This window comes from Ambystoma mexicanum, chromosome 2q, assembly GCF_040938575.1.
Source record: "Ambystoma mexicanum isolate Mex_15411 chromosome 2q, UKY_AmexF1_1, whole genome shotgun sequence".
Lineage (NCBI taxonomy): Eukaryota > Metazoa > Chordata > Amphibia > Caudata > Ambystomatidae > Ambystoma > Ambystoma mexicanum.
In genome coordinates, this window is record NC_090924.1 from 1095619852 (window position 1) to 1095647077 (window position 27226).

The window sequence follows — 27226 nt, forward strand, 5'->3', positions numbered from 1 at the left end:
CAGGTTTGGGTGAATGGGACTGTGCTTGATGAGGGTAACTGGCAAGGGGCATGGCATGTCCTGGCCTAAATGTGCATTGCTGATAGGGTCTGCCTTTACCTATTCAGTATCTGACTTTGCCTCTAGGCACAATCCTTTATCTACATGCTGATCTCGCAAGATGATCAGTTGAGCACAGTGTCTTACTGGAGAACCACCTTGTGGCTTATTTATGGGAAAATGTAGGGCTGTAGCATGCTTTTGTATCTTTAAAACAAATATGCTAGGCTAGAATGCGTTTACGCATAGCTTTGGTTTCTTCACATAATACAATTTCAATCAGGAACATCGTAGGCCTGCCCCCAAATAAGTTGCACAAAAAGGCAGACAAATTATTCTCTGGCCATGTTCAAGAGACAGACTGCAAAAGCAATCAAGTTGAGGTTTCAGCAGTGGTGGGAGTTTTTTTTGCACCTTTCGTTTGCTTAAGAGGTTAGTTTGGAAACGAGATAGGGTTGACACTATCAGGAGATGCAATTTCACAAGGTGTTGAGGGAACCAGACATGCATCCACATCTGATCAATTCTAACCAACCAAAGTTGTGGAACAAGCATTGTTTGCTCACAGCGGTGAAGAAGAAAATGGTTTAGTAAAAGGATATCTGAAGCATATGTTATTTTTTTCTTGCCATGGGAAATCAGCTTGATGGGCTTCCAGAGCAGAGCATCTTGGCCCACCCAAGTAATGGCATTCTTTGGGCTTTAGCCAAACAGTGCATGATAGAAGATATGCCATTATTAAACACATTACAGTGTTAGTAGGTGCAGTCAGAGTCATTTGGACTAAGCACTACTTCGAACACCATACACGAGACATAGAGAGCTTGGGTTTTACCAACTTTCTATCAATGATCTGTTTGGAAGCTCGTTATGGATTGATCTAATGCGCAGAGGCCCAGATGTCTGGGATGTGGTAGATATTGCCTAGTTTTGATCACAATAAGAGATCCACAATGAGACCTTCTTACAATAGAGATAGAACTTTGAGAACCCTTGACTGTGGTTTACCATGTCATTTTGATTCAGAGTTGAACATCCCTCATTTTCCCTCAATGTCTAGGTACTTGCTTTATTTTCTCTATGCAGAAAAATAACCGGTTGGCTATTAAATCATTTCAGAGGCCATTTGTACTTGCTTCAAGCAATGATCATTCAGTCTCCTAAAAGAATTTTAGGAGCTCTTGTCCAAGATACCAATGGTTTGCAAGCTGTTTACGATTGTTAGGGAGAATTCTCTTATAAGGCTAATTTCCCAAACCTAGTGAGTCCCCCAACAGCTTTTCTGGATTTTTGGGGTTTGTTTTTTTCTCCTGCTAAGAGTGAGACTCTTTTACTCCCACTCTTAGGCATGATTTGAGGTATGTCTGACTTGTTATGTGCTTATGGGCTATGGGGTTTCTTTTTACTCCATAGGGTATCATCTGTTTTTCTGTATGTGTGGTTCACAGCACCCTCAGTGCAGTACCACAGGGGTGTCACAGTGACCCCCAAACATAGACTCCATACCCTGGGACTGACTACTGTCTCCCAGGGCATGTACAGTCACCATTGTCTTTACTAGTCCAAAATTGTGAACAGAACCAGTACAAACCATCATATTGTGGAAGTACTGGTAAGGGGTAATTCGATCGCCCCCGAGTCTGTTTTTGAGGGGGCACTGTCCCATCCCCCCTCGTGGAGTTTCTGGCTGGTGGCAGTGGTTACCACGCGAAATATTCCACCGGAATATTCTCTATGGGATTTTCCCATTCGTTTTAAATGCACCACTTTTTGGTGCAATGTTAAAGATTTTAAAGATACCGCCGGTTTATTTATTGAATATTAAATCAACGGTTGGGTCTTTTTGCCAGAACTCGGTTCTAAAATGGCGTTTGTGTCCGCCTCTGTAACTCTGACCAAGGTCGAGCCCTTTGTTCCACTATTTTGGCGGGCTTCTCCACAGAAGCCCTCCAAGTGGTGCCACTCTGTCTGGGTTCCATAGGAGGGGTGGAGGGGGGAAAAGTTACCCTGGACTGCGTTGCCTTAGCAACCCAAGTCGCACTCTACTCTGATTGGCCCAGTGGTGAGCCGTCCGGCTCACCACTTAGCATGTGTGATTGACAGCTAGGCTGATGAATGGGGGTTTTTCTGCATAAAAGCAGGGCCTTTGGGACTGGAACTTCAGAAGTCGCCACAGGACCTAAGAATCCGAAGAGGGACGAAGCTGAGCCATCTGCAACGACGACATCACCGGTGAAGCCCTGCTGCAGCTACCTCACCACTTCCCGACGACAAGAGAAGATCTGCTGGACGGGTCTTCTTCCTCTGAGCTGGTGGGACCAACCAGTTCCCCCTTTTCGCCTTACAAAGACGGCCCTTGGTTGGACGCCCGTGCCAAGCACCCCGGCGGCCGGATAGCCAAGCTCACCACTTTTGACTGCGAATAAAAGGACTGCACCTTTTAATCGGGAACTTCACGGCCGGTTTCATCCCTGTGCAGTGCAACGACTCCAAGATTCCTCCTCGACTACATCCTCTCTTCCCCTGGTCGGAACGACGAACTGCAACCACTGCCAGGAACAACTGCCCCCGCTGGAGCTTCCTTTCTCTTTAAGGTACTGTGTCCTGCCTGGCCTCCCCTTTCTACAGATTGCTAAAGGTGACCCTTAAATCCTTGGCTTCTATACTGGGTTGGCTCCAGACCTCTAACTATATCTTTTGACTCACCCAACCTCTTTTGAACACTCTGCAAAGGCTTTCAGTGCACTTTAAACCGTGTGATCCTGGGCACATTTCTCTTTGCTCCATTTAAAGTGGGCCTGGCCTATGAACTTTGGCTCTACGGTATAACCTGCCTTTCTCCCCTTGCTCTGAACTCTTAAAAGTGTTGGGAACTGTTTTAGTTTATGCTCTGCCTTTTCTCTCCCTTTTTAACCTAAACTATTGGAGTGCCATCTAGGTTAAGCGCTCACTCCTGTCTTAACAAATAATTCTGCTTCAACCCTGACTTGTCTGATAGTTATCAAGGGAGGTGTATATATTTACCTGACTGTGTTTTAGATTACTTTTCATTGAGAGTGCTAGTGTATTACTTAAAGTGTGTTTTAAATAAATAACTATATACTTTTTATACAAAGTTCTGGTCAGTGTTTGTTTGCTCTACTGTGTTTTGGCCCTATTGTGTATACTCTGCATACTGCCCTACTCTTCTTGAGAGAAGTCTGACTGCTCAGCCACAGCTACCAGGTAAATGTGGGTGGTGCAGACTGCTACCAATAGGGTTTACTGCTGCTCCTGTAGTCTTAATCTTTTTGCAGTGTTCCCCAAGGGAACTGCACAGGATTCTGCCTAACAACGATGAATAAAAACACGCTTTTGCAACGCAACAGGCACATTAAAATAGGATCATGAGAATGGACTAAATGGACTGTTGGAAGAATAAACACTCAGATTGTTGATCTAGCTATAGCTCTTTTTTGATATTTCCCATGCAAGATGTCAGTGTCCACAATTTGTAGAGTACCAAAATCCAACTATAATCATCGAGTTGTGTTTTGTATAAATATACATACATCAATGGGTAATACACAGCTTGAAAAAGAGCAATAGAGCTGTGAACTGAATCTGGCCAAGCAGAGGATACTATTTTACTCTCACCAGTTCCCAGGAATAGAGAAACACCACCAAAATGTTTTCAATTACATTATCTAGCAAATTCATCATATTAGATATAAGCATAAGACACAAGAAAAAAAAGAACTAATGTTACACAGTGTCTTTATTGGGAGTCTGGTAGTAGTTTCATGAGGTAACTGCTTAACAGGCCCCTACTAAACCTATCTGTAGTAAATCAGCTTCAATATGAAGCTGTTAAATATAAAAAATGGCTTTGTACATGCTATATACTTGCAGTAAGGGTACATTTGAAACACAGCAATTAAATCCTTACATCATTAGGAGGAGGCTATAGTTACAAACCAACAATGGTGTGTGCTGTATGGACGTTTTTGAAAGAAATAAAGCTTGCTGAATGCAACACTACACATACTTGACATTATGGATACAACTTAAAACATTTACAAAATATGCTTACATGTTCAATCCCATCTGCAAAATGTCTAGACATTCATAAAAAACATCAGCAAGAGATTAAAACAGGTCTATTTGAAATTGGTTTGCAAACAATACAAATGAGTGGTAATGTGGAATATGATTACAGAATATCTAATAATGCTACCATACTCTGAAAAGGAAGGAGCTTGTGCTTCAATTCTCAGAATATTGGAAAAAGAATATCTTGGCAGAAAGTTAAAACTAAACCCTGGAGGCTGCAGAATCCTGGTACACGTAGAGATAAGCTTGCTTTCCAATTCCAATGATTTTGAAAAAGCTACTTTGTTAAAGTAATGTTGCCTCATACCTTTACTGCAGGTTTTATTGACAGCTTTTAAGTATAATTTAATCTTGAATTGTAACTAGGATCTTTCAGGAGGACTTCAATATTAAGAGTGATATACATGTATGTTTCACGAACATGGTATAGTTTTTATATGTTGCATGTAGATGTTTGTAATTACATGTATGTGGTTCAGAAAAACCAACAACCAGTTATTTTTCTGAAACCTTTTCTGCTAATAGAAAAGAAAGAAGGGGGTTTGTGAACAGAGTGTATACAATTCTGAAATGTGTTAAATGTACAGTGGTATTTAAGAGCAACCATCAAACCAAACCAGCCCTGCTAATATGCTTTCCAATTTTGTGGACAGTCCGAATAGCGACACAGACGTCATTCGCCCAATACTTTCCGACAATAACTTCACTAATGTGGCTCGGATTTAAAATCTGATTTACTGTAATAAACGGTTACAATATTACTGCTATGTTTTTTTTTTAAAGTAATTGCCTTATCCAAAGCTTGTTTGCGATACCTATTAAGAGCTACATTTGGTCTGATTTAAAGGGTAAAATCTACCTACAAACAGATACTAATTTTTTGTACCACGAGCTTGAAAATGTTCCAATGCACAAAATGGACGTGCATTTTCGATCTCATAAAGTGAATGAGTGTTGACATAAAGACAGAAGTTTAAGTCTTCAATTTATGTGATCATTTAACATAATCTCCCTTTCCATTGTCCAAATTCACTCATCCCTCAAGCTGTAAAGAATTGTGCTTTCTCTGCACACCAGCTGTACGTAGAGTTGCCTAATATGTCATCATTCTCTCAAAAGAAAATATTTATTGAAGAAGTTCATTTTTTTATATAACTTTTTAGATCTGCACTTTTACAGTACCCTACATTGAGCAAGTGATTTGAGAAATAGAATTCCTGTTGGCAAAATTAAAATACAAAAGATGTTGGCTAGTTATATTTATAAATATTTTGTCTGGCACACAAGAATGCAATTCATTAATGTGGCAAGCAATAAACAATACATACAGTAATGTTAAAATAACATTTACACATGGTGCTTACGCGTTGGAGGACCTATATCAAGCTTAGTTGACATTTGGCCTCTTTCAGTTATCGTCTATTCCCTTGATTATTGACTACTGCTTATACGAACATTAAACGCAAATATGTACATGTATACATGCCATATGGAATCTTTACTGGGAGACAAAGCAAATTATATTCCCTGACAGAATCAAAGGGATTGAAACACATGGCCCACAAGGGACAATAATATCATAGTAGATATACCACTGTGTTTTATATTGAGAACATTCCAAGACATCCAACGCTGATAATATCACTCAGCATTTTGAAAAATGTGCCCAGGTGTCATTCTCCAAACTGTAGTCACACCCACCTATTGCACTGCTCGAACATTCCTTTCTACAATATGCCCATGAAATTTAAGAAGGCTAACAAAGAACCTTTTTAGTTTTGTTCTGAAACCCATTATTCAGTCACATACATCAAAATGGCCAATTTTCTGGTTACCAAATGTGAAGTAAACATTGGTTGGGCTTAAAAAAAAGATACCATCTTTGCAAAAGTACAGCTCTTAACACAAATTTAAAACTGCTGGGCATTTTGAGGACTTGTGCTGTGAAACAACAAGTGGACTGCTGCTGCACAGAGGAAAAGTGAGTATTTAAAAAAATTAAAACATACTAAAAGGAGCGTTTAGCATTAAGATTGCGTTACTGTGGTGTCTTGAGGAAAGCATGTTTCTCAATGCAGTTTGATAAGCATGAATCCTCTAATCTAACCAACTGTTCACAAGACACCATTACAGTATTAAAACAGTGCAATAGGAAAAGAAATGTTGGTTGGCAGAACAATGCAGGGGGACCATGGCACTAAAGGCCAGAACATCAAAAACCCATGCTAATGACCTCCATAGAACTTGTGAATATTGTAACAAGACCAATAATACATTTAGAGAAAGCCTACGTGACACGCGAGTACACACAAGTTAGGTTTTGCATAAGTCACATTGTCTTGCACAGAAGCATAAGAATGACTATGGAAAACAGTTAAAATTCTGGGGAAAAAAAGCTCAAGAGGCGGCATGCATTTTGGTAAGTTATGCCTTCCCTTTCACAGTTGCACTTTCCTTCCGTCATTGCACTTGGGTTGGCAGGCTAGCCTTTAACCACTTAAGCTTCATTCAGAATTAAGACCCAGACTGGCAATCTTCTTTTTCTTCTTTTTGCTGTGCTTCTTATGCTTCTTTTTCTTCCTTGCTTTATCCTAAAAATAAATGATTTTCTATTAAAGGAGGGGTATGTGCATGTTTTGTATGTTGTACTATTACCTTGCATTGAACATGTTTCTCAAGATGGTGTAGAATATATATATTTGTTCATATTTTTAACAATTAACAGAGTGCAATAAAACATGCAGAAACCTTACAATCTATAGACATGTGTGGGCACAAACTATTAATGGAAAAGTCATAATCAGATTGCTTTCGGAGTTGTAATATGGTCGCTCTTGGTAATTACGAACCAGATCAGGCATATGTAAATGAATTAATCATACCTATGCACAGTTGATTTTCCAAGAGTTTTATGTGACAATTAAAAGAAATTATTTTAAAGGAGATTTACTTTCAGACTAAACATTTTAGAAGACATTATGCAGGTAGCAACCCAGGATAGGAAATTGCAATACGTGTAGTACAAGAACAGGGATCAGGACTGAGACCCACTAACCCGCTAATGCCCTAAATCATACAAACGCTATTCTTTTACAGTATTCAGACAGAACAAAAAGTTATGCATTTTCAAATGTGCTTTGAAGCAATTAATCTCCAGCATAACCTATGTCAAGGTTTCATTTTTTCTATTAAAATTACATTAACATTTTAGAAGTTTGATACATTGTTAAGAAGAAAAATTGATTAATTAAATTGTACATATAGCCTTTGTTCATACAAATAAAATAAATGACTTCCATCTCTGCAATGTTCTTTCTGTTGGCTGTTGCTCCCACGGATTCCTCATCTGTGATATCCATATCCACAGCACAGTTGATCTTCAAAAACGTTTCCGTCACCTTGGGGCAGAATACAGCTCTGCCCGATACTTCTATGTGTGTCGCATTAGACAGGACGTTGGGCCAGTATATATTGAGGCGCCATGCAACCTCAGGTGCACCCTTTTTTCCTGGCCCTCCAGGACCGCAGAACTAAAAAGCCATACCATCTATTCGCCATGGTGGGGACGGCGATGAGAAATCTATGAGAGGAACATCCATCGGAAAGAACATTATCAAGAGGCAAGTAATTTGTTCTTCTAACGGATTCCTACCTCCCAAGGCTTCCTCATTTATTATAGACTCCCATAGCAATATGTGGATCTGGAGGAGAGAGAAGAGCAAGAGATACCACCTAGACCAGAAGACTGGAGGACTGCACTGCGGAAGCGAGCATCCTGCCCTGAAAGTGAATACAAGCAGTAATGCCTAGCAAAGTGTGCAAAGACGCCCATGTTGCTGCCTAGCAGATATCGAGGACAGGGACTCCCCGCTGCAGGCCAGAGATGGCAGCCACCCCTCTGGTAGAATGACAGATCACACCTGGAACTTGCGCATCTAGCGAAAGCGATGATGAACAGAAAAATCACCTTAACTGTGAGCAATATAATAGAACAAGAAGGGAGGGGTTCAAAGGGAGCTCCCATAAGGAATGTCAACAGCAATTCAAATCCAACAGCAGAACCACAAACTGGTGTGGTGAAAACTGGGTATACAAACCCTGCAAGGACTGCTTAACTGTGGGGGGTCCTGAGCAATGATCCCTGTTTCGGGCACCTCTTAAAAACCGAAATCGCAGAGAAGTACCCTTTCACAGTGCAGATCTGTAGGCCACAGAAAATCCAAAACAGGGGATAAAGGGTCCAACTCCCTCTACGACACCAAGTCAAAAATGGATGCCATCTGAGGACAAATAGACTGTCGGGAATCTCCGAGCGAAGTACATCAAGGATGTTTTGTCGGACAAGTCCCACTCTGTATGTCACCTTCTCTCACAATCAAGTATGACGATTCAGACTGCTGAGGTTCAGGTGGCAGACCCACTCCTCCAACTGGGTTATTAGATCACTATCCTCAATAGGCACCAGAGAGAGGAGATGGACATGTCCAACAACTCCGAGTACCACGTCCTCCGGGATGCAGTCTGGAACAATCAGAATCAACGTGCTCCTGGATAGGTGCAATCTCCTGAAAACCGGAGTGATGGAGATCGGAGAAATGCAAAAAGGAAATATCAATGCATTTCACAGTGCTCCCTGACTAGCCAATTCCCTAGAGCAGAACAACTCGCACTGCCTGTTCACACTGGAAGCAAAGAAATCCCTTGAGGAGCTTCCCCAGTGTGAGAAAATCTCCCCAAAAACTTCTTGGCAGAGCTCGCTCTCTTTTCTGTCTGCTCAAGGCATTCGCTGCAACATTCTATCTGCCAACAAGATAGGCAACCTTCATAAAGGTGGTGGTTTTCCGGAGCATGAACCAAGGTCGCATTGCTTCTCTGCAAAGTGACAAGGACCCCACTCCACCTCGCTTGTTAAAGTAGTGCATGGCCACTGTGTTGTCCGGCAGGACCAATACAGTTTTGCCATTCACAGAGGGGAGAAAGGCAACCAGGACCAGCCTAATTGCCCCCCAACAGCAGGACATTTACGTGCTCCTGATGCATAGGTTCAAAAGGGGCCCCATGAGTCTTGTCAGGAATACGTTGAGATCCCATGCCGGGGCAGGAGCCTTTAACACAGGGAAAGATCGACAAAGCCCCTTGAGAAACTCCTTGAAGAGTCTGTGGGACCACAGCGATGTTCTTCCCGGGGATCTGGTGTAGCGCGAGATAGCAGCTAGGTGTACCTTGATTGATATGTGAGCCAGCCAGCTTTTGCCAAGGAAAGTAAGTATGGAAAAATCTGTGGGGTTGTGACCCTCAGAGGGGTAATCTTCTGTGACTGGCACCATGTAGCGAAATGCTTTCACTTATGGCCGTAGAACTTTAGAGTCGACAACACCCTGGCTTTGGAGAGGACCTCCCTACAGTCCGCTGGCAGCTCATAACCTCCAAACTCTAAGGCTGCAGGAGCCATGCCTTCATGTTCAGAGATTGTGAGTCGTGATGAAGGATTGCGCCTCCATCCCTGGTGTGCAGATCCGTAAGTACCAGCAATTTGATTGGAGGCGACACTGACAGGCTCAGTAGGTCCGGATACCAAATCTGCCTCGGCCACACCAGGCCGTTGAGTATCATCTTGCACCGACACTGAGTGTGTTTATCACACGTAGCAGGAGAGGAAACGGGGGAAAGGCATACAGAAGGAACAAGTTACTTACCTGTAACTGTTGTTCTCCAGCATGGGTCTGGCATGGATTCACATGCTCATGAATATTCCCCATCGTCAGGCTGGGAATCCTCGGAAAGAAAAAATCAGTTTCAGTTTCGTTTAGTTTCTGAACCGTCTTTCTACTAATAACCAATCACTGGTCTCTGGGTCACACTGCCCCCGGGCAATGACTGCCCTCCACCTAAGCCCCTCCCTCTGGCAGCCATCTTCAGATTTGGTAGCACGTAAAGTGGCAGTAGGACCAAGAGAAGAGCCACAGAGGGGTTGGAAGGAGGGTTCGCATGTGAATCCATGCCAGACCCATGCTGGAGAACAACAGTTACAGGTAAGTAACTTGTTCCTTCTCCAGCATGGGGTCTGGCATGGATTTGCATGCTCATGAATACAAGAATACATAGCAGTACACACATGCACAAGCACGGGAGGTGGCAAGGCTCAACATTAAGCATTTCAACAACTCAACATTAAGCGTCTCTTACCTCCTCACCAGGCTCACCTTCAAGCGAACAGGTTGCGCAGCACTGCCTGGCCGACTGTGGACTCCTCCCTGGAATCCCGGGCGACGCAGTAGAATCTCGTGAAGGTGTGCGTCGACCTCCACGTAGCAGCCCTGCAGATGTCCAGCAGGGGCACACCAGACAGAAACGCCGTGGTAGCAGCGATCGCTCTGGTTGAATGGGCTCTCGGACGGCCGGGCAACGGTCGGTTTGCCAACCGGTAACAGTGCATGATGCAGCCGCAGAGCCATCTGGAAATGGAAGTCTTCGAGAGGGCCTTCCCTTTGTTCACAGGTCTAAAGTTCACAAACAGCTGTGATGTCCTCCGAAAACACTTTGTGCGGTCCACGTAGAACTTCAGCGCTCTAGCCACATCCATCGAGTGCAAAGTCCTCTCAGCCGGTGACGAAGGCGTCGGGAAGAAAACAGGTAACACCAAGGGCTCGTTGAGATGGAAGTCCGACAGAACCTTTGGCATGAAGGAGGGGTGCGTCCACAGCACTACCCTCATCTCGTGGAATGTCAGGTATGGAGGTTTACAGGAGAGGGCCTGGATCTCTCCCACTCGTCGTGCGGAGGTGATGGCCACAAGAAACACTGTCTTCACCGGTGGGAACGAGCGGAACAGTCCTTTCATGAACTCCTTCACCACAGAGACGACCGCCCCGGAGTTCTGGTATAGTGAGAGATAGCCGCCAGATGGATTTTGATGGAGGCGTATGCCAGCCCCGCCTTGGCCAGCGACAGCAAATACAGCACCTTGAGGGGCTGTAATCCGCAGAGGGCTGATCTTCTGTGTACGGCACCAGACAGAGAACCTCTTCCATTTGTGTCCATAGCACTTACGCGTCGAGGACGCCCACACCTTTGCAAGAACCTCCTTGCAGTCCGCCGGGATATCGTACCCTCCGAACTCTAGTGCTGCAGGAGCCAGGCCTGCAGGTTCAGCGATTCCGGGTCGTGATGTAGGATGGCGCCTCCTTCCCTGGCGAGAAGATCCGCATCCGTCAGCAGTTTGACTGGGGTGTGAGGGGGACACTGACATGTCCAGAAGGTCCGGGAACCAGATCTGCCTCGGCCATGCCGGTGCAACGAGGATCATCCTGCACAGGGACCGTCTGATTTGACTGGTGAGTCGCAGCAGCAACGGCAATGGTGGGAACGCATACAGGAACAGGCCGTCCCATGGGAATGAGAATGCATTGCCCATGCTCCCAGGCTGGGGAAACCTGCTGGCGAACCTCCGGCACTTGGTGTTCATCGCCGTCGCCAATAGATCGATCTGGGGATTGCCCCATCGTCAGAATAGGAGAGCCACTTGATCCTGCTGAAGCTCCCACTCGTGGTAAGAGCGCAGCTCCCTGCTGAGCGAGTCGGCGATGGTGTTCTTTGTTCCTGCCAGATGGAAGGGTACCAGGAACATCCCCTGGGCCACGGCCCAGTGCCAAAGATCCTGCGCTTCCTTGGATAGGGGGCTGGGGATCTGGTGCCCCCCTGCTTCCGGATGTAGAACATTGTGGTGGTGTTGTCGGTGAAGACCCTACAACCTTGCTCTTGAGGGACTGGAGGAAAGACCTGAGGGCCCAGAACACGGCTCGGAGCTCGAGGACGTTGGTGTGTAGTGACCTCTCCTCTGGGAGCCAAAGGCCTCTTGTGTGGAGATCTCCGGTGTGCGCTCCCCATCCCTCCAGGGAGGCGTCACAGTTTTCTGATGTTCCGGGGTCTGGAAGTCCATGCCCGCCACTAGATGCGCGTGGTTGCCCCACCACCGGATCGCTTGGTGGAAAGTCTCGTTGAGGGAGATCTTGTCTTCGAAGCTGCCCGTCGCTTGCATCCAATGGGCGTCGAGGAACTCCTGTAGTGACTGCATCCGCAACCTGCACAGACGCACGAGGTAGATGCACGATGACATCATGCCGAGCAGGGACTTGATGGACCTCACCCTGGCCACTTCCATGGTCAACAGCCGTTGTAGTGTAGTTTAGTTTATTATTTGATAATGTGCTCCAAACCCAGGGGTAGCTGGCGCAGCAGTCACAAGAATACTTAAGCTTAGGTTACATACAGAGGATACATACAGAGGATGCATTACATGTGTTATTAACGCATTTACAGTACATATATACACGAGATACAAGATATGGGTACCTCACATCACAAGGGGCAATGAGATAGTCTATAGTCCAGGTTTCAGAAGTATCATGGTAACTATATGCAATGATCCAGGGCCTAGTGCAGGGGATCAGTTTGTTGGTCGACATTGTTCTAGAGCCAGCTTTTCACATTACATCTAAATCTAGAGTAGGGTAGATTAACTCTCAATGCAGTAGGGAGTGCATTCCAAGCACGAGCAGCTCTAACAAGGAAGCTTGCTCCACCCGCTTTTGTTAGTCTGAATCTGGGAGTTTCAAGTAGGAAGTTGTTAGAAGCTCTAGTGTGGTGACTAGAGGATTTTCTGGTCAGTCTAGCCGAGATGTATGGGGCGCAGTATTGTTCAGTCCTTTATGGGTGAGAGATAGCGTCTTGAGGAGAACTCTGTCACTATAACCAATGATGGTCTTTCCTGATATTAGATATGTGCGCTCTGCGAGGTATGTCCAAGGCTGCTCTAAGAGCATTTTTCTGCAGTATTTGCATTTTGTTTATGACAGTTTTACTGGCGCCCGCATATAGGGCGTTGCAGTAGTCCAATTTAGACATTACTAGGGCGATGGCTAGTGTGATACAGTTGCTTTTGGAAAGGTAGGGTCTGCAGGCCCTGATTAATTTGCAGGTGTAAGCTGTGGAGGAAGCCAAGGAGTTGACTTGTTTTTTGAGAGATAATGTGGAATCAAGGTAGAAACCTAGTGTTTTTACCTCAGTTGCCACTTTAATTATATTGCCATCTATGTTGAAGGCGAGATAATTAGGGCTGAGTTTTTTGAGGTTAGAGTCGGAACCCAGGATCAGTATCTCTGTTTTGTCGTCATTCAGGCAGAGGCGGTGGGAGGCCATCCATGTCTGAATGAGGAGGTAAATCTTGTTTACTAGTGCTGTGTCTTCGACAAAGTTGCCAGATAGTGGTATGAGGATCTGCGTATCATCCGCATAATTAGTATAAGTTACCCCCAGTCTGTCAAGTTTGTCGAAGAGTGGCTTAGTGAAGATGTTGTACATTGTGGGGGAGACACATGAGCCTTGTGGGACACCACAGGTGATTTGTATTGGGTCCGGTGAAGCTAAGGGGGAGAACACTCATCGTACGGTTGGCTAGGAAGGATTGTACCCAGGCTATGGCTTCGCTTGAGAAATAGGCGGCAGACGCTAGATGGTTGCATAACACTGCATGGTCCACCAGGTCAAAGGCTGCCGATAAGTCAAGGAGGAGGAGCATAGCTGTTTTACCTTTATCCTTCAACTCGTTGATTTGTGTCTTAAGGTCAGCACCATGTAATGGTCTGAATCCAGATTGGCGTGATCCTAGTAGTTGGTTTGTCTCCAGATAGTTTCGGATCTGGAGGTAGGCAACTCTGTCAATGATTTTAAGGAGAAATGGGACCGTGGTAATAGGCCTATAATTGGTAGGGATAGCTGGGTCGAGGGTCTGTTTTTTAAGGAGAGGCAGTACCCAAGATTCTTTGAGGTTAGTAGGTACAGTACTAGATCTAAAGGAGGCATTGATTAATTTAGAGATGAAGGGTGCTAAGTCTCTAGCTGCGTCCTTAATAACTTGTGCTGGGCAGCTGTCACCTTGGCAGTTCGATGGTTTCAGGGATGATATCACCTTTTCAGTTTGCAATATGGATATGTTGGTAAATCTGAATGGTTTGCAGTTGCTTTGTGTAACTGTTCTAGGTGTATCTGTCAAATGGGTAATATGGGTTCCAGTGGAACACAAGGCCCCTTTCTTCTTTGCAATTTTGGATTGTAGGGTTGTGATTTTATTTGCCAAGGCATTTTGGATACTAGTGCACCATTGTTTGTCCTTGGGGACATTGTCTGTGGGAGCAATCGGGTTTTCCATTTCCCGGAGGATGGAGAAGAATTTTCTGGAGTTAGAGCTTTACTAATTCTCTCATTAAATGTGTCTTTTTTGGTTTGGATTATTTCCTTCTTATATTTTCTTAGCAAGGTTGGTGAGTAGAGTTTTATTTTCAACTGAAGGTGTATGCCTCCAGATAGTTTGGAGTTTACGTTTTTGGATTCGTAGTTCTTTGAGGTGAGGGGTGAACCATGAGTTGAGAAGAGATTCTCGTTTACCTTTACGTAGTTTGATAGGGGCAATTATGTCTAATGCTTTGGACATAGTGTTGTTGAATGTCTCAACTAGCGTATTTGGGTCAGAGTTAATAGCGCTAGCAGTGAGAGCTGGTAGGAGGAGTGGGAGTAGTTTTTCAGCCGTAATTTCTTTTTTACTTCTGGTTGGCATGGGTGGTACAATTTCAGGATTATCTAATTTAGGAGGCTCTATAGTGGATGAGAAGCAGATGAGGTGGTGGTCGGTCCAGGTTTGTGGTAAAATATTAGAGATGGTGGTGGCACAGTTTCGGTTGGCTATCCAGTCTAATGTACGTCCTTTTATATGTGTAAGGGCTAAAACTTTTTGGGTAAGGCCATGATCGACTAAGATGGATTGGATGGAGTGGGCCTGTTTGTCCTCATCATTATTGAATCCCAAGTTAAAGTCACCTAGTAATAGGAGCTGGGTGGAATCTTTGATGTTATTAGTGAGGAGGCTGGATAGGTCTTCTTCAAAGTTACCTAGTGGGCCTGGTGGTCTGAACAGTTTGTGTACTGTTATTAGAGATAGGTATTTTAGCAGAAAGAAGTTTGCAAGATGCAAGTCTTACAGCGAAGTTAGTTTTGGCAATGATGGCCAGGCTACCTCCTCTGGAGTTGGGCCGATTGACTCTTAGTATATTGCAGTTGTCTGGTATGGCAATCATGAGTGCGGGACCTGCGGCATCGTGGAGCCAGGTCTCAGTGACAGCGAGAAGATCTAGGTTATCCATAGCAAGTATGTCAGCAATTTCCGTATTGTGTGCTATTAGGGACCTCGCCTTGATAAGGTAGGAGTTGTGATTTTTTCTTGGATGAGTCTAGGATTGGGAAGGTTAGGTCTCTTCTGGTTATGGAGAGTGTCAATTTGTGTTTTAGTGCGTTTTTCAGCAGCTAGGGCAAAAGGGTTACGGTCGGAGGCAGTTAGAGTTGATATAGAGCTTGAAGGTTCTAGTTCTTTTGTTTTTGAGGTCATAAAGACGTGGCAGCCTCGCTCTAAGTCGCGTGTTTCTCTCTTTCAGGTTGCAAGGTGTGGAGTTAGTGTGGGCCATTGTTGTGGTGATGGTTAGAATAGTCCAGAGTAGGGAACAGAGTGTGTATATAAGGCAAGTCTTGGTAGTGCACATGTTGGGAGACAAATAGCGAGGGGGCACCTAAATTTGGCAATCCCAGCAGTGACTGAAATGTCTACAGCAGAATGCACCTAAATTTGACAATCCCAGCAGTGACTAAAGTGCATACAGCAAAAGGCACCTACATTTGACAATCACAGCAATGACTAAAGTGTATACAACAAAAGGCACCTAAACTTGACAATCCCAGCAATGACTAAAGATGCATACATGCAACAGCCAGGGAACCTAAATTTGACAATCCCAGCAGTGAATAAAATGCATACAGCAAAAGGCAACTAAATTTGACAATCCCTGTTGAGACTTGAATGCATACATGCAACAGCGAGGGGAGTAAATAGCAATAGCAGGCTATATACTTAGTACAAATGCAATAGACTAGCAGGGGCGGTATAGAGGCATTGATGATAGACAATGATAATAGGTACTGTAGTGATGAGTAGGGTTATTGCGGTTGGAAAGTGAGGTAATACGAGTGGGCGCATGTACTTACAGTAACTCACACGGTATGTGTTGGGTTGCAGGGTACATAGTTCATCCGTCATGCTGCAGAGTGGTGACACAGGTTGTTTGGTGTAGAGGTATGTGGATGGTCATACGTTGGCAGGGACTTCATGTAGAGGGAATAGGTTGGTCCAGTTAGGTTGGGCAATGGGGGTGGCCACGCCGCGCATCCATGCGCAAACAGGCAACAAACAGGTGCCAGCCTTGATTCAGTGGGCCTTGAGTGAGGTAGGCCGGCTTCGCCTGCCGGCACCCAATCAGGGTGTAAAAAGCAATGGCAGCCAATCCGAAGTTAGCAGTGGCTGTGAGGGGGCAGGTTAGGCTCTAGAGGTAGTCAACAGAGGGCCGTCGGCCAACTTAGAATATACTGGTACCTCGTGTACCTCAATGGATATTCGAGTAAGGCGAGTGCACAGAATAGCACAAACAGCTGTATTAGGCTACGCAGCCTATTCTTCATCCATAACTCGGCGCAACTTAAATTGTAGAGACGCCGGTGCTCGCGGGGGCGATTTTGCACGGAAGTGTGCGGCGAGCATTACAATTGCAGATGGATGAGCAGGCGGACGGTCTTCGCTATGTGATCGACGGCGAGTTCTCTTGACTTTGCTCGGATGAGCCAATCGTCCAGATAGGGATATACGTGGATCCCCTGCAGCCGACTTCAACCCGAAGGGTAGGGTCTTGAAATGGTAGTTCCGCCCTTGGCAATAAACTAGAGAGACTAGAGGTAATATTTCCTATGACCGATAGTGAACAGCCCTCTATAAACAGAACTCTTAAACAATACACAATGTTCACTCGGTTCCTTGCTTCCCCAAGTCCATATTTGGTTGAACCTTACTGTATGAGGTTAATAGCCATTAAATTCTCATACTACACCATACTACACTACGCCGCTGGATCATCCGCTGGTGGTAAGGGCAACCTTGTCCTCATCTCCGTACACAGGGTCTGGATAGCTATCAAGACTGCCCCTGAATTGTCCTGTGGCATCGGCGACGGGAGCGACGGCTGGGGGGCGGGGACCTCTGTTTCCTCTGCGGCCCGCTGCTCCTCGTCGGCCCCACCGTTGCTCTCTTCGTCCGCCTCGTCAGGATCCCCCCCGTAGGATGTAACTTCCTCAAACTTCTTGTCCAGGATCTTTTTGACACCAGCCAGCTCCTCTTCGGAGGTGGTATCTGTTATGGCTACCGTCCCCCCCCCCCTCTTTCTCGTCCCGGGGTTTCATGGGGTCTTCTCGATAGGCTGGAAAGAGGATTCCCTCTGGGGTGGCAGGGAAACTCTAGGCCCGGAAGTCGTCTTCACTGGGGTAGCCTCCACAGGCTTTGCCAGGGCCGCCAAGACGCCTTCAATCGAGGGCTTTGCCAGGTGAATCAGGGCCTTCACGACCTTCGGTGCGTCTGGGGCCTTGACTGTCGGGGGAGGGTCACCGCGTTGCGCCCCCCCTTTGGCTTTCTCCGTCAGGATCGACCGGGGCCTCTCCCGAAGCTTACCTGCATTGGCTCGTGGATGATGGAGTTGGTGACATTGCGCCCTGCCTGGCAGCCGAGGAGCCGAAACCAACGGCGCTCCTGGTGCCCACGGATTTGCAGTGCTTTGCCTTTTGGTTGGTGCCCCCATCGCCGGAGCGCCATCAAAGGTCTTAAAGACTGCTCGGACTTCTTCTCAGCTGCTGCTGGGCTCTTCCCCTCCAACCAGTTAGTGAGTCGAGTCTGACGGTCCTTCAATGTCCGGACAGACATGTTCTTACAGAACGCACAGTCCTCTTCCACGTGCGACTTGTCGTCGTGAAGGCAGTAGAGGCACCAGGAGTGCTCATCCTCCTTGAAGACATTCTGTAATCCACATCCTGGGCAGATCCTAAACAGCTTGGATCCAACGGGCGTCATGTCTCCTTTGTCCTGGGCCATGTCCATGCGAGGTAGGCCTCAAAAGATCTTCCGGAATCCTCCAAGAAGATGAAACTCAGCGTAATTTCGCCATTGAGGGGCATAGAAAAATTCTGAAACGGGTCCCCGTTGATCGGAAGAAGAATTGGGAGCTGAGAGGCTCAAATTGACCGAAAAATAAGAGTAAACTCAAGCTCGAGAGCGATAGTACAAGGACTCCCAACACTTGAACGTGTGGTAAAAATCTGAAGATGGCTGCCAGAGGAGGGGCTTAGGTAGAGGGCAGTCATTGGCTGGGGGCAGTAAGACAGTTCAGAAACGAAACTGAAACTGATTTTTTCTTTACCGAGGATTCCCAGCCTGACGATGGGGAATATTCATGAGCATGTGAATCCATGCCAAACCCCATGCTGGAGAAACGGACCTTCCCATGGGAAGGAGAATGCGTCCAAGCTCCCCGGTTGGTGGAATCTGCTGGCAAACTTCTAGCATTTTGAGTTCGCCCCATGTGATGAACAGCCGGTCCACCTGATCCTGAGTACACACTAGTGGCAGGAGCGCAGGTCCCTGCTGAGGGAGTCAGCGATGGTGTTCTTGACGCCTGCCAGGTGGAACGGGACGAGCAACATCCCTTGTCCGATGGTCCAATGCATAAATCCTGAGCTTACGTGGAGAGCGCTGGGGATAGAGTGCCCCCTTGCTTCCTGATGTAGAACATGGTGGTGGTGTTGTCCACAAAGATCCTCACCACCTTGCCTCTCAGAGACGGTAGAAAAGACTTGAGGGCCCAGAACACTGCCCGTAACTCCAGATTGTTGATGTGCAGATCCTTCTCCTCCGGAAGGCACAGACCTCTGGCGTGTAGATGTCCGGTGTGAGCTCTCCAACCTTGCAGAGAGGTGTCTGTGGTGACCATCTCCTGGTATGGTGGGGTTTGAAATCCCATCCCCCGGGCAATGTGGGAGCGTACCCCCACCAATCTCTTTCCCGCAAAATTCCCTGACACCTGTATGCAACGTGCATCCACGAAGTCCTGTAGGAGTCGCATCTGCAACCTGCAGAGATAAACATGGTAGATGCAGGACATCATGCCCAGCAAAGACTTGATGGCCTGAACCGCGGCAGTCTTTGCCAACAACAGCCGCTGTACCTTTCTTTGAATGGCCACTAGCCTCTCCTCCGATGGGGATGCCAGGCAAGCCACTGGGTTGAGTCTGGCGCAGAGGAACAGCGCGTTCTGTGATGGCGTTAAGCAGGTCTTCGGATAGTTCACGGAAAATCCCAGCTCCGTCAGTAGTCGGACGGTCTCCTTCGTGTGCTTTTCGGCCAGTTCCTGGGAGCAGGCTCCTATCAGCCAATCGTCGACGTATGGGTATATGTGCACGCCCTGCAGATGCAGGTGGGCCGCCACTGGGTCCAGGCATTTTGTGAACACCTTTGGGGCCGACTTTAAGCCAAAAGGTAGGTCCCTGAACTGGTAGTGTTGGCCTTGTTCCATGAACCGTAGAAATGTCTGATGTTGCCTGTGGATGGGAACATGAAAGAATGCATCTTCTAGATCCAACATCATCAAGAAATCCCCTTCCTCCAGTTGGCCGAGCACGTGTTGCAACGTGACCATCCTGAATTTTGGGGATTTCAAGTACCTGTATAGACGTTTGCCCCTTTCCGTGACATGGCTCGCACTTCCAGGAGCTGAGGAATGTGCTGCTCCCGACAGGGAACTGGTGGAATACAAGGGCACCTGCTTTGGAACTCAAGGTGTGTCCCTGGGCGAGAGCGTCCAGCACCATTGTGTCGGTGGTGATCTTTTTCCACTTGATGGTGATGTCCACTGCCAAAATAACGGCATGGTTCGATGCCACCTCCCCTTCCTGAAAGAGGACAAGAGCCTCAGTTTTCTTGTCATCCGGGAGGAATTCCAGGATAGGGCCCAGCTTATACCAAAGATCCTGGTCGTATCGGGACAAGATAGCCAGAGCATTAGCCACCTTGAACGTGGAGGCATCCGTGTAGAGGATTCTCTTTCCTCATGGCGTCGATCTTCTTCCCCTCATCTGGGGCACTGATGATGCAGAAACCATGTTGCCCGTAGACTTTGCTGCTGCCTCGACAGCCATGTCACCCCTGTGAGGCAGGGACACACTGCGCTGTAGGGACCACCCCGTTGGGTCGGTACCACCTGCCGTAGCGGTCGCCCCACAAGATGTCGACAGAGTCTTCCATGGCGTCTGATGAGCCTGCTGTAAGGCCTTCTTAACTTCCTCCGGCCTTTGCTTCCCCAATTTGTCACCGTAACTTGGCTGAGGAGTGGGGGACTTCCTCTTTGAGGAGGAACCGCATGGCAAGCTGGTTGATGCGGATGGCAATGGCGATCACGGTCTGTTCGACCTGGGACCCGCCTCTCAGTGGCGAACCCAGAAGAGTTGACCATGCCACTCTTGGCTTTCTCTTGGACCCCAACGGATAGAGCGTCCTCGAAGGACTTCGACCTCCTACTTGAGGGAGACCGCTCCTCGGACCGGCTGGTCCTGTTTGAGGCATGACCCTACTCCAAGCACGGGTCAGGGGCCTTGCTTGACTTTAGCCATGCCGCCAGCCTGCTATACCGGTCTTTCTTAGTTTTCTTTGAGAAACCCAGGCTTGTCTTGCACCCATCCTTGTTGTAGTCCAGATGCAGGCAGTACAGACACTTCTGATGTTTGTCCTCAACAAAGATGCTACTTAGCCCGCATTGGGTGCAGGGCCTGAAAAGTGTCTTCTCCTTTTTCTCCTCAGTCATGGTTGGAGGGCCTGAAGTAGGCCTAAGACAGCCTTCAAGAAACTTCAGCGAACAAACGCCCTTGAGGGGCACTCAACTTCACCGACAACAGATCCCGATGAAGATATGATCACACGGGCTCCGATGAAACATCAATATAACTTTTCCCTGAAAAACCTGGAAAAAAGTACAAATAGCTTGGAGAGCAACACGAGGACTCTCAACATTGAAGCATTCAGTAAAAATTTGAAGATGGCTGCCAAAGGAAGGGCTTAGGGAGAGGACTGTCATTAGATGGGGGCAGCATGACCCAGAGGACAGTGATTGGTTTAAAGGAGAAGAACAAGTTACTTTCTTACCTGGTAACGTTCTTTCGATGGGATTGGGTCCTCCGACGTATTCCATATCTATGACAGTGTCATGATCACTGCTTCCAAGGAGCCAGGACCAGCCCAACGTCCTTGGAAGCAGGCCCCTAATCCTAAGCACCAGCCGGACCCCACTGGGACCTTTTGGACCTTGTCCAGGCGCCGGTGGCACCAGGCTCATCAAAACCATTGGTCCCGGCACTGGAAGCGCCGGGCTCATAATAGGTGTGAAGATGCTTGGGTGGACTTACCTGCAGAAGACCATGCTGCTTACTTACCAGCCACTTAGAAGCCATCTGAGAACAGGAACTACTTTCTTACCTGCGTGGGCAGCTCCACTCCCTGGATACAGCACTGGAACTCTTCTGGAAACTGGAACTCTTTTCTTACCTAGGCGGGGCCGTGGAAGAAGACGCCTCATCACTCCAAGGCTATTTAAACCACACCCGATAGATGAAGCGTGCTTCGCGTTATTCTGCATCTGCAGCAGAACGCTCACCGAGTCTGCTCCGGCCTTTCTTCTTCCGATCCTGGACCTGCAAGAATCCTACTTACCATTTCAGTATCCAGACATCATCAGCACCTGCAAAGAACAGAAACAACAGGTTAGCAAGGCGAACTTTACACGCAGTGCTTACTTACCTGATCCATCGGCTGCGGCCGTTTCTTCACGCCGCATCTCCACCTGCAAGAACAAAAGCATTGCCATGCTTACCGGCACGCTGTGAATTCCGGATTTCTTCGTTCTGCATCGCCGCCTGTGAAGACAAAGTATTGTTAACAACTTACTGGCATTCCGCGGACTCCGGCCCTGCAACCCAACATCTGAAAGGCAAAAGAAAAGACATTAAGCAGGTATTTACTTACGTCCATCACGCTCGTCGCAATAAAACGCCTGCGAATACTCCGGCGTCTCTAACACGAACTAAGCTGCAAGGAAAGAGACGGTTAGAGCGCTTGCCATACTTACGAACTTCCAGGCGCTTCACTTCATCTTTCATCTCAAGAGCCCTGCAATACATAAGGGAAAGGCATTATAAAGACAAAAGGTGTCCAGAAACTCACCGCTCGTGCAGATAACGACGGTAACCATCCTCTGAATTCAAGAGGCCTGTGTTTCACCAGTGAAGGAACTGGCAACGGCACCCTGCACCAGACGCAGATGGAGAGCCCAGCATTCACTTATATAAGGTGAGCACGTTGACCTGGGGGCTCTACGAAAAAGCTGGGAAGTGAGAGCGAGAGAGGGACATTCAACAACCCAGACCATTAACCCCCATATTCTTTCACCTGCAGAAACCTCACTCTTCGAGTCCGACACACAGTGCGAAGAGGTTCGACCCCAGAAGCCAATCGAGTCCTGCACATCACTTTTCAAGTCACAGACAGCTTCCTGCCAAGACCTGCGCCTCCGTGGGAATCTGCATAAACGTGCCACGCATGTAAAGACTATAAAGACAAAAGGTGTCCAGAAACTCACCGCTCGTGCAGATAACGACGGTAACCATCCTCTGAATTCAAGAGACCTGTGTTTCACCAGTGAAGGAACTGGCAACGGCACCCTGCACCAGACGCAGATGGAGAGCCCAGCATTCACCTATATAAGGTGAGCACGTTGACCTGGGGGCTCTACGAAAAAGCTGGGAAGTGAGAGCGAGAGAGGGACATTCAACAACCCAGACCATTAACCCCCATATTCTTTCACCTGCAGAAACCTCACTCTTCGAGTCCGACACACAGTGCGAAGAGGTTCAACCCCAGAAGCCAATCGAGTCCTGCACATCACTTTTCAAGTCACAGACAGCTTCCTGCCAAGACCCGCGCCTCCGTGGGAATTAGGTGAGCGTTACAGACAGGTAATGTCCACAGCTGTGCTGCTTCGGAAAATCTTTGGCGTCTGCGTCCTGCGTCGATGACGTCGATGCGCCGTCCCCGAGGACCTCCTCTGACAGCTGACGTTACCCGATGTGATAAGTAGGGCGCACGACGCCCATAGCCTCAGTTATAGTTTTTTTCCAGAACGTGTGCCATCAGTTTTCTGCCAGTCAGACACACAAGGCCTTGCGCAACGCAAGCTGCAATCGCAAAAGAAATTCTGCAGCGGGGAAGGCAGGGAGGGAGCGATATGGAATACGTCGTCGGACCATCCCATCGAAAGAACGTTACCAGGTAAGAAAGTAACTTGTTCTTCGAGGGGATTGGGTCCTCCGACGTATTCCATATCTATGACAGACTCCCAAAGCAGTACCAAGCAAGGAGGTGGGAAAAGAATTTAGAATACAAATTTAGCATGCCCAATCAAATTGCGGAATAGAGAACTGCCTTGCCAAAGGCCAGATCTTGCCCTCTGATGGAATCAAGGGAATAGTGACGTACAAAAGTATGTACTGAAGCCCAGGTGGCTGCATCACAGATGTGACGAATAGGAACTCCCTTCTGCTCCTCTGGTAGAATGGGCCCGCAAGCCAGCCGGAGGGTCCTTACCCGCCAAGCGGTAACACTCGGAGATAGCTAAAGTAATCCATCGAGACAAAGTCTGTTTCGTCACAGCTTGTCCCAAACGCTTTCCAGCGTAACCAATGAAAAGTTGATCGTCCACTCTGACCCGGGACATGCGCGAAATATAAAAGCTCAACGCTCTACTAGGATAAAGCCTATGGAGCCTCTCCTCTTCCTTACCAGGGTGTGGAGGAGGATAGAACGCCGGAAGAACAACCTTCTGGCTCAAATGAAATTCCGAAACCACCTTCGAAAGAAAAGAAGGACGAACTCTAAGGACAACCCTGTCCTTGTGAAACACAGTGAAGGGTGGCTTAACTGAAAGTGCCTGTAACTCACTCACTCTGCGAGCGGAAGTAACCGCAACCAAAAACACAGTTTTCAGAGTTAACAGCCTCAAGGGGCAAGAATGTAAAGGCTCAAACGGAGCACCCATAAGAAACTTAAGAACAAGGTTCAAATCCCAACCTGGCACCAGAAAAGGTGACGGAGGGAACACATTAGTGAGCACCTTCAGAAACTGCGAAATTAAAGGAATTTTAAAATAGGAACACTCTTCAGACGAGCGCTTAAATATGGACAGCGCCGCCAGGTAACCTTTAATGGTCCCCACTTGCAAGCCCCTGTGGGCCACAGAAAGCAAAGAAGACAGAACCATGGGAATGTCACATTCAAAAGGATCCACATTCTGAACTCTGCACCAGTCGCAGAACTTTCTCCAACGGCAACGGCACAGAGACTTAGTTGCCGGCCGCCTGGCCGAAAGCAACACCTCCATCACGTCTTCACGGAGGTCCCAATCCTTATACCTCAACCTTTCAGAAGCCAAGCGTGAAGATTGAGGGATCTGACCTCTGGATGGAGAACCTAACCCCCCTCCCGTGAGAGCAGATCGTCTCGGTAGGGAAGACGACGTGGAGGGCAGATGGACAAGTCTAGAAGGTCCGGGTACCACGTCCTGCGGGCCCACGCCAGATCAATGAGGATCATCCGGGAACCGAACCTCCATAACCTCCGCAGCACTTGCGGGATGACAGGGACTGGAGGAAACGCATACAGCAGTGGGAACGACCACTCCACCACGAACGAGTCCCCTAAGGCTCCTTTTGGAGGAAATTCCCGCAAGCAAAACCTTTCGCACTTCCGGTTGACACTGGAGGCGAAGAGATCCACTTGAGGGGTCCCCCAAAGGGCGAAGATCTCCAGGAGAATCTCCTGAGCCAGCTCCCACTCGCGAGAGATCGTGCTCTGCCTGCTCAGAGCGTCCGCCGTCTCTTTGTCTTCTCCGGCCAGATGAACCGCCGAGATCGAAACTTCCTGCTGGATGGCCCAGAACTCGAGCTGCATCGCCTCCCTGCACAGCGGAAGTGACCCTGCCTCCCCCCCACTTTTTGTTGAGGTAGTGCATGGCCACTGTGTTGCCCGTCAGAATCAGGCACACTTTCTGCGCACAGTCGGCAGAAAAGCCTTCAGGGCTAGCCCGACGGCACTCAGCTCCAACAGATTGATATGTAGTCTGGACTCCGACGGAGACCAACGACCGCTGACTGTTAACTCGTTGGCATGAGCTCCCCATCCCGTGAGGGATGCGTCCGTCACGATCGTCACCTCCGGCCAGGGCAGCCAAAATGGGGCCCCCTTCATCAGATTGCCCTCGACGGCCCACCACAGAAGGTCCTGGGCTACCGAGGGCGGCACCTGAACAGGGTCCGACAACCTGCCGGAGGACAGACCACTGGAGCTTGAGTGCCCACTGCAAAGATCTCATCCGCAGACGAGCCTCCGGCACCAGAAGAATACAGGATGCCATGAGGTCGAGCAGTCTCAAGAACTCGGACGCTGGGAGATTCTGGGCAAACTGAAACTTGTGCACCATCTGCTGAATGTGAAGAGCCCTCACCTGAGGAGGAAAACGCTGCCCCAGGGACGTGTTGAGCACCGCACCGATGTACTAGAGCCGCTGCATTGGTGTCAAATGGGACTTCTTGAGGGAGAAGCCCAGCCTGTGAAGGGAGTGGCAGGTGACGGACAGATGATCCAGGACTTGCTCGGGAGAGCACCCCCTGATCAACCAATCGTCCAGGTAGGGGAAGACGTGAATCCCCCCTTTCCCGAGATGCGCTGCCACCACCACCATGAGCTTGGTGAAAACCCTCAGGGCGGAGGTCAATCCGAATGGCAGGACCCGAAACTGAAAGTGCGAGTCGCCAACCGCGAACCTCAGGGTACTTCTTGTGCTTGGGATGGATCGGCACGTGGAAGTAAGCATCCTTGAGGTCGAGAGACACCAACCAGTCCTGAAGTTGAAGGGCCTGGAGGACTTGAGAAAGAGTCACCATCTTGAACTTGTCCTTCCTGAGGAGTTTGTTCTAACCGCGCAAGTCCAAGATGGGTCTCAATCCCCTGTCTTTCTTTGAAATCAAAAAATAAGGGGAATACCATCCCTTGTTCCTCTCCGCTACAGGCACCAGTTCTATGGCGCCCTTCTCCAGCAGGGCTTGAATTTCCTGCGCAAGGAGCGGATCCGGACTCAAAGGGAGGTTCCCTGGTGGATTGTCGTGAGGCCTCTGCCGAAAAGGAAGACAGTAGCTGTGGGTTATGATCTCCAGAACCCACACATCCGAAGTAATGGCTTGCCACTCTACAAGATGCTGCGCCAGCCTTCCCCTAACCGCGAACCATGGGACCTGGCCTCATGACTGAGTGGTAGCGGCTGCGGCGTTGCCTGAGGGCAAAGAGGCAACTGCCTGAGCGGCCTTGGCACCTCTAGCACATTTGTTTCCACCTCTGGCACTCTTACGATGGCCTCTTTGACTGCTAGCTCCTCTCGCTTTACTGAAGGACGAGTAATAGCGAAAGGAACCTCCCCTCCATTGCTGTCCCCTAGGACGAAAAGGCGGAGGTTGGCGAACTGCAGCGCCCAACGATTTTGCTGCAGCTTTGGAGGTCTGCAACCTCTCAAGGCTCTCGTCAGCCTTGCTGCCAAAAAGGTGTTCACCGTCAAAAGGCATGTTGAGGAGCCGGGACTGCACATCAGGAGCGAACCCAGACTTCCGCAACCATGCAAACCTGCGCATTACGGTGCTCACCGCCATGGACCGGCTGACACAATCCGCCAAGTCCAAACCCGACTGAACGGCCTCACACACAGCATCCTTGCCATCCTGAACCATAGCAAGGAAACCATCCCGTTCGTCCCCTTCGGGAATATGATCAGCCGCTAATGCAACACAGTTCCACAGAGTGTGTGTGAAACGAGACAAGGCACATATGGAGTTGGCCGCCTGAAGCTCCATACCCCCCGAAGAAAACACTTTCTTCGCCCAGCCGTCAAAACGTTTGTCGTCCCTATCCGGAGGGATGGTAGGATACGACGCCTGCTTTGCCGGGGCCGTAGCCGCCTGCACCACCAAGCTCTCCGGGGTGGGGTGCCTAGACAAGTAGCAGGGGTGGCTACTGGCTGGACGGTATTTTCGC

The 27226-nt window shown here is 48.1% G+C and overlaps 1 protein-coding gene across 5 annotated transcripts in view; it reads right to left on the reverse strand.

Annotated features, from left to right (window-relative positions):
* Nucleotides 1–3778: 3778 nt before the first annotated feature.
* FAM133B (family with sequence similarity 133 member B) overlaps nucleotides 3779–27226 on the reverse strand; it is a 646308-nt gene continuing 622860 nt past the window's right edge. For all 5 annotated transcript variants that reach the window (XM_069648451.1, XM_069648450.1, XM_069648453.1 and 2 more), the window contains one exon: nucleotides 3779–6722. In XM_069648451.1, coding sequence (XP_069504552.1) covers nucleotides 6629–6722 — 94 coding nt within the window. In that variant the 3' untranslated portion in view covers nucleotides 3779–6628. The remainder of the gene's footprint in view (nucleotides 6723–27226) is intronic.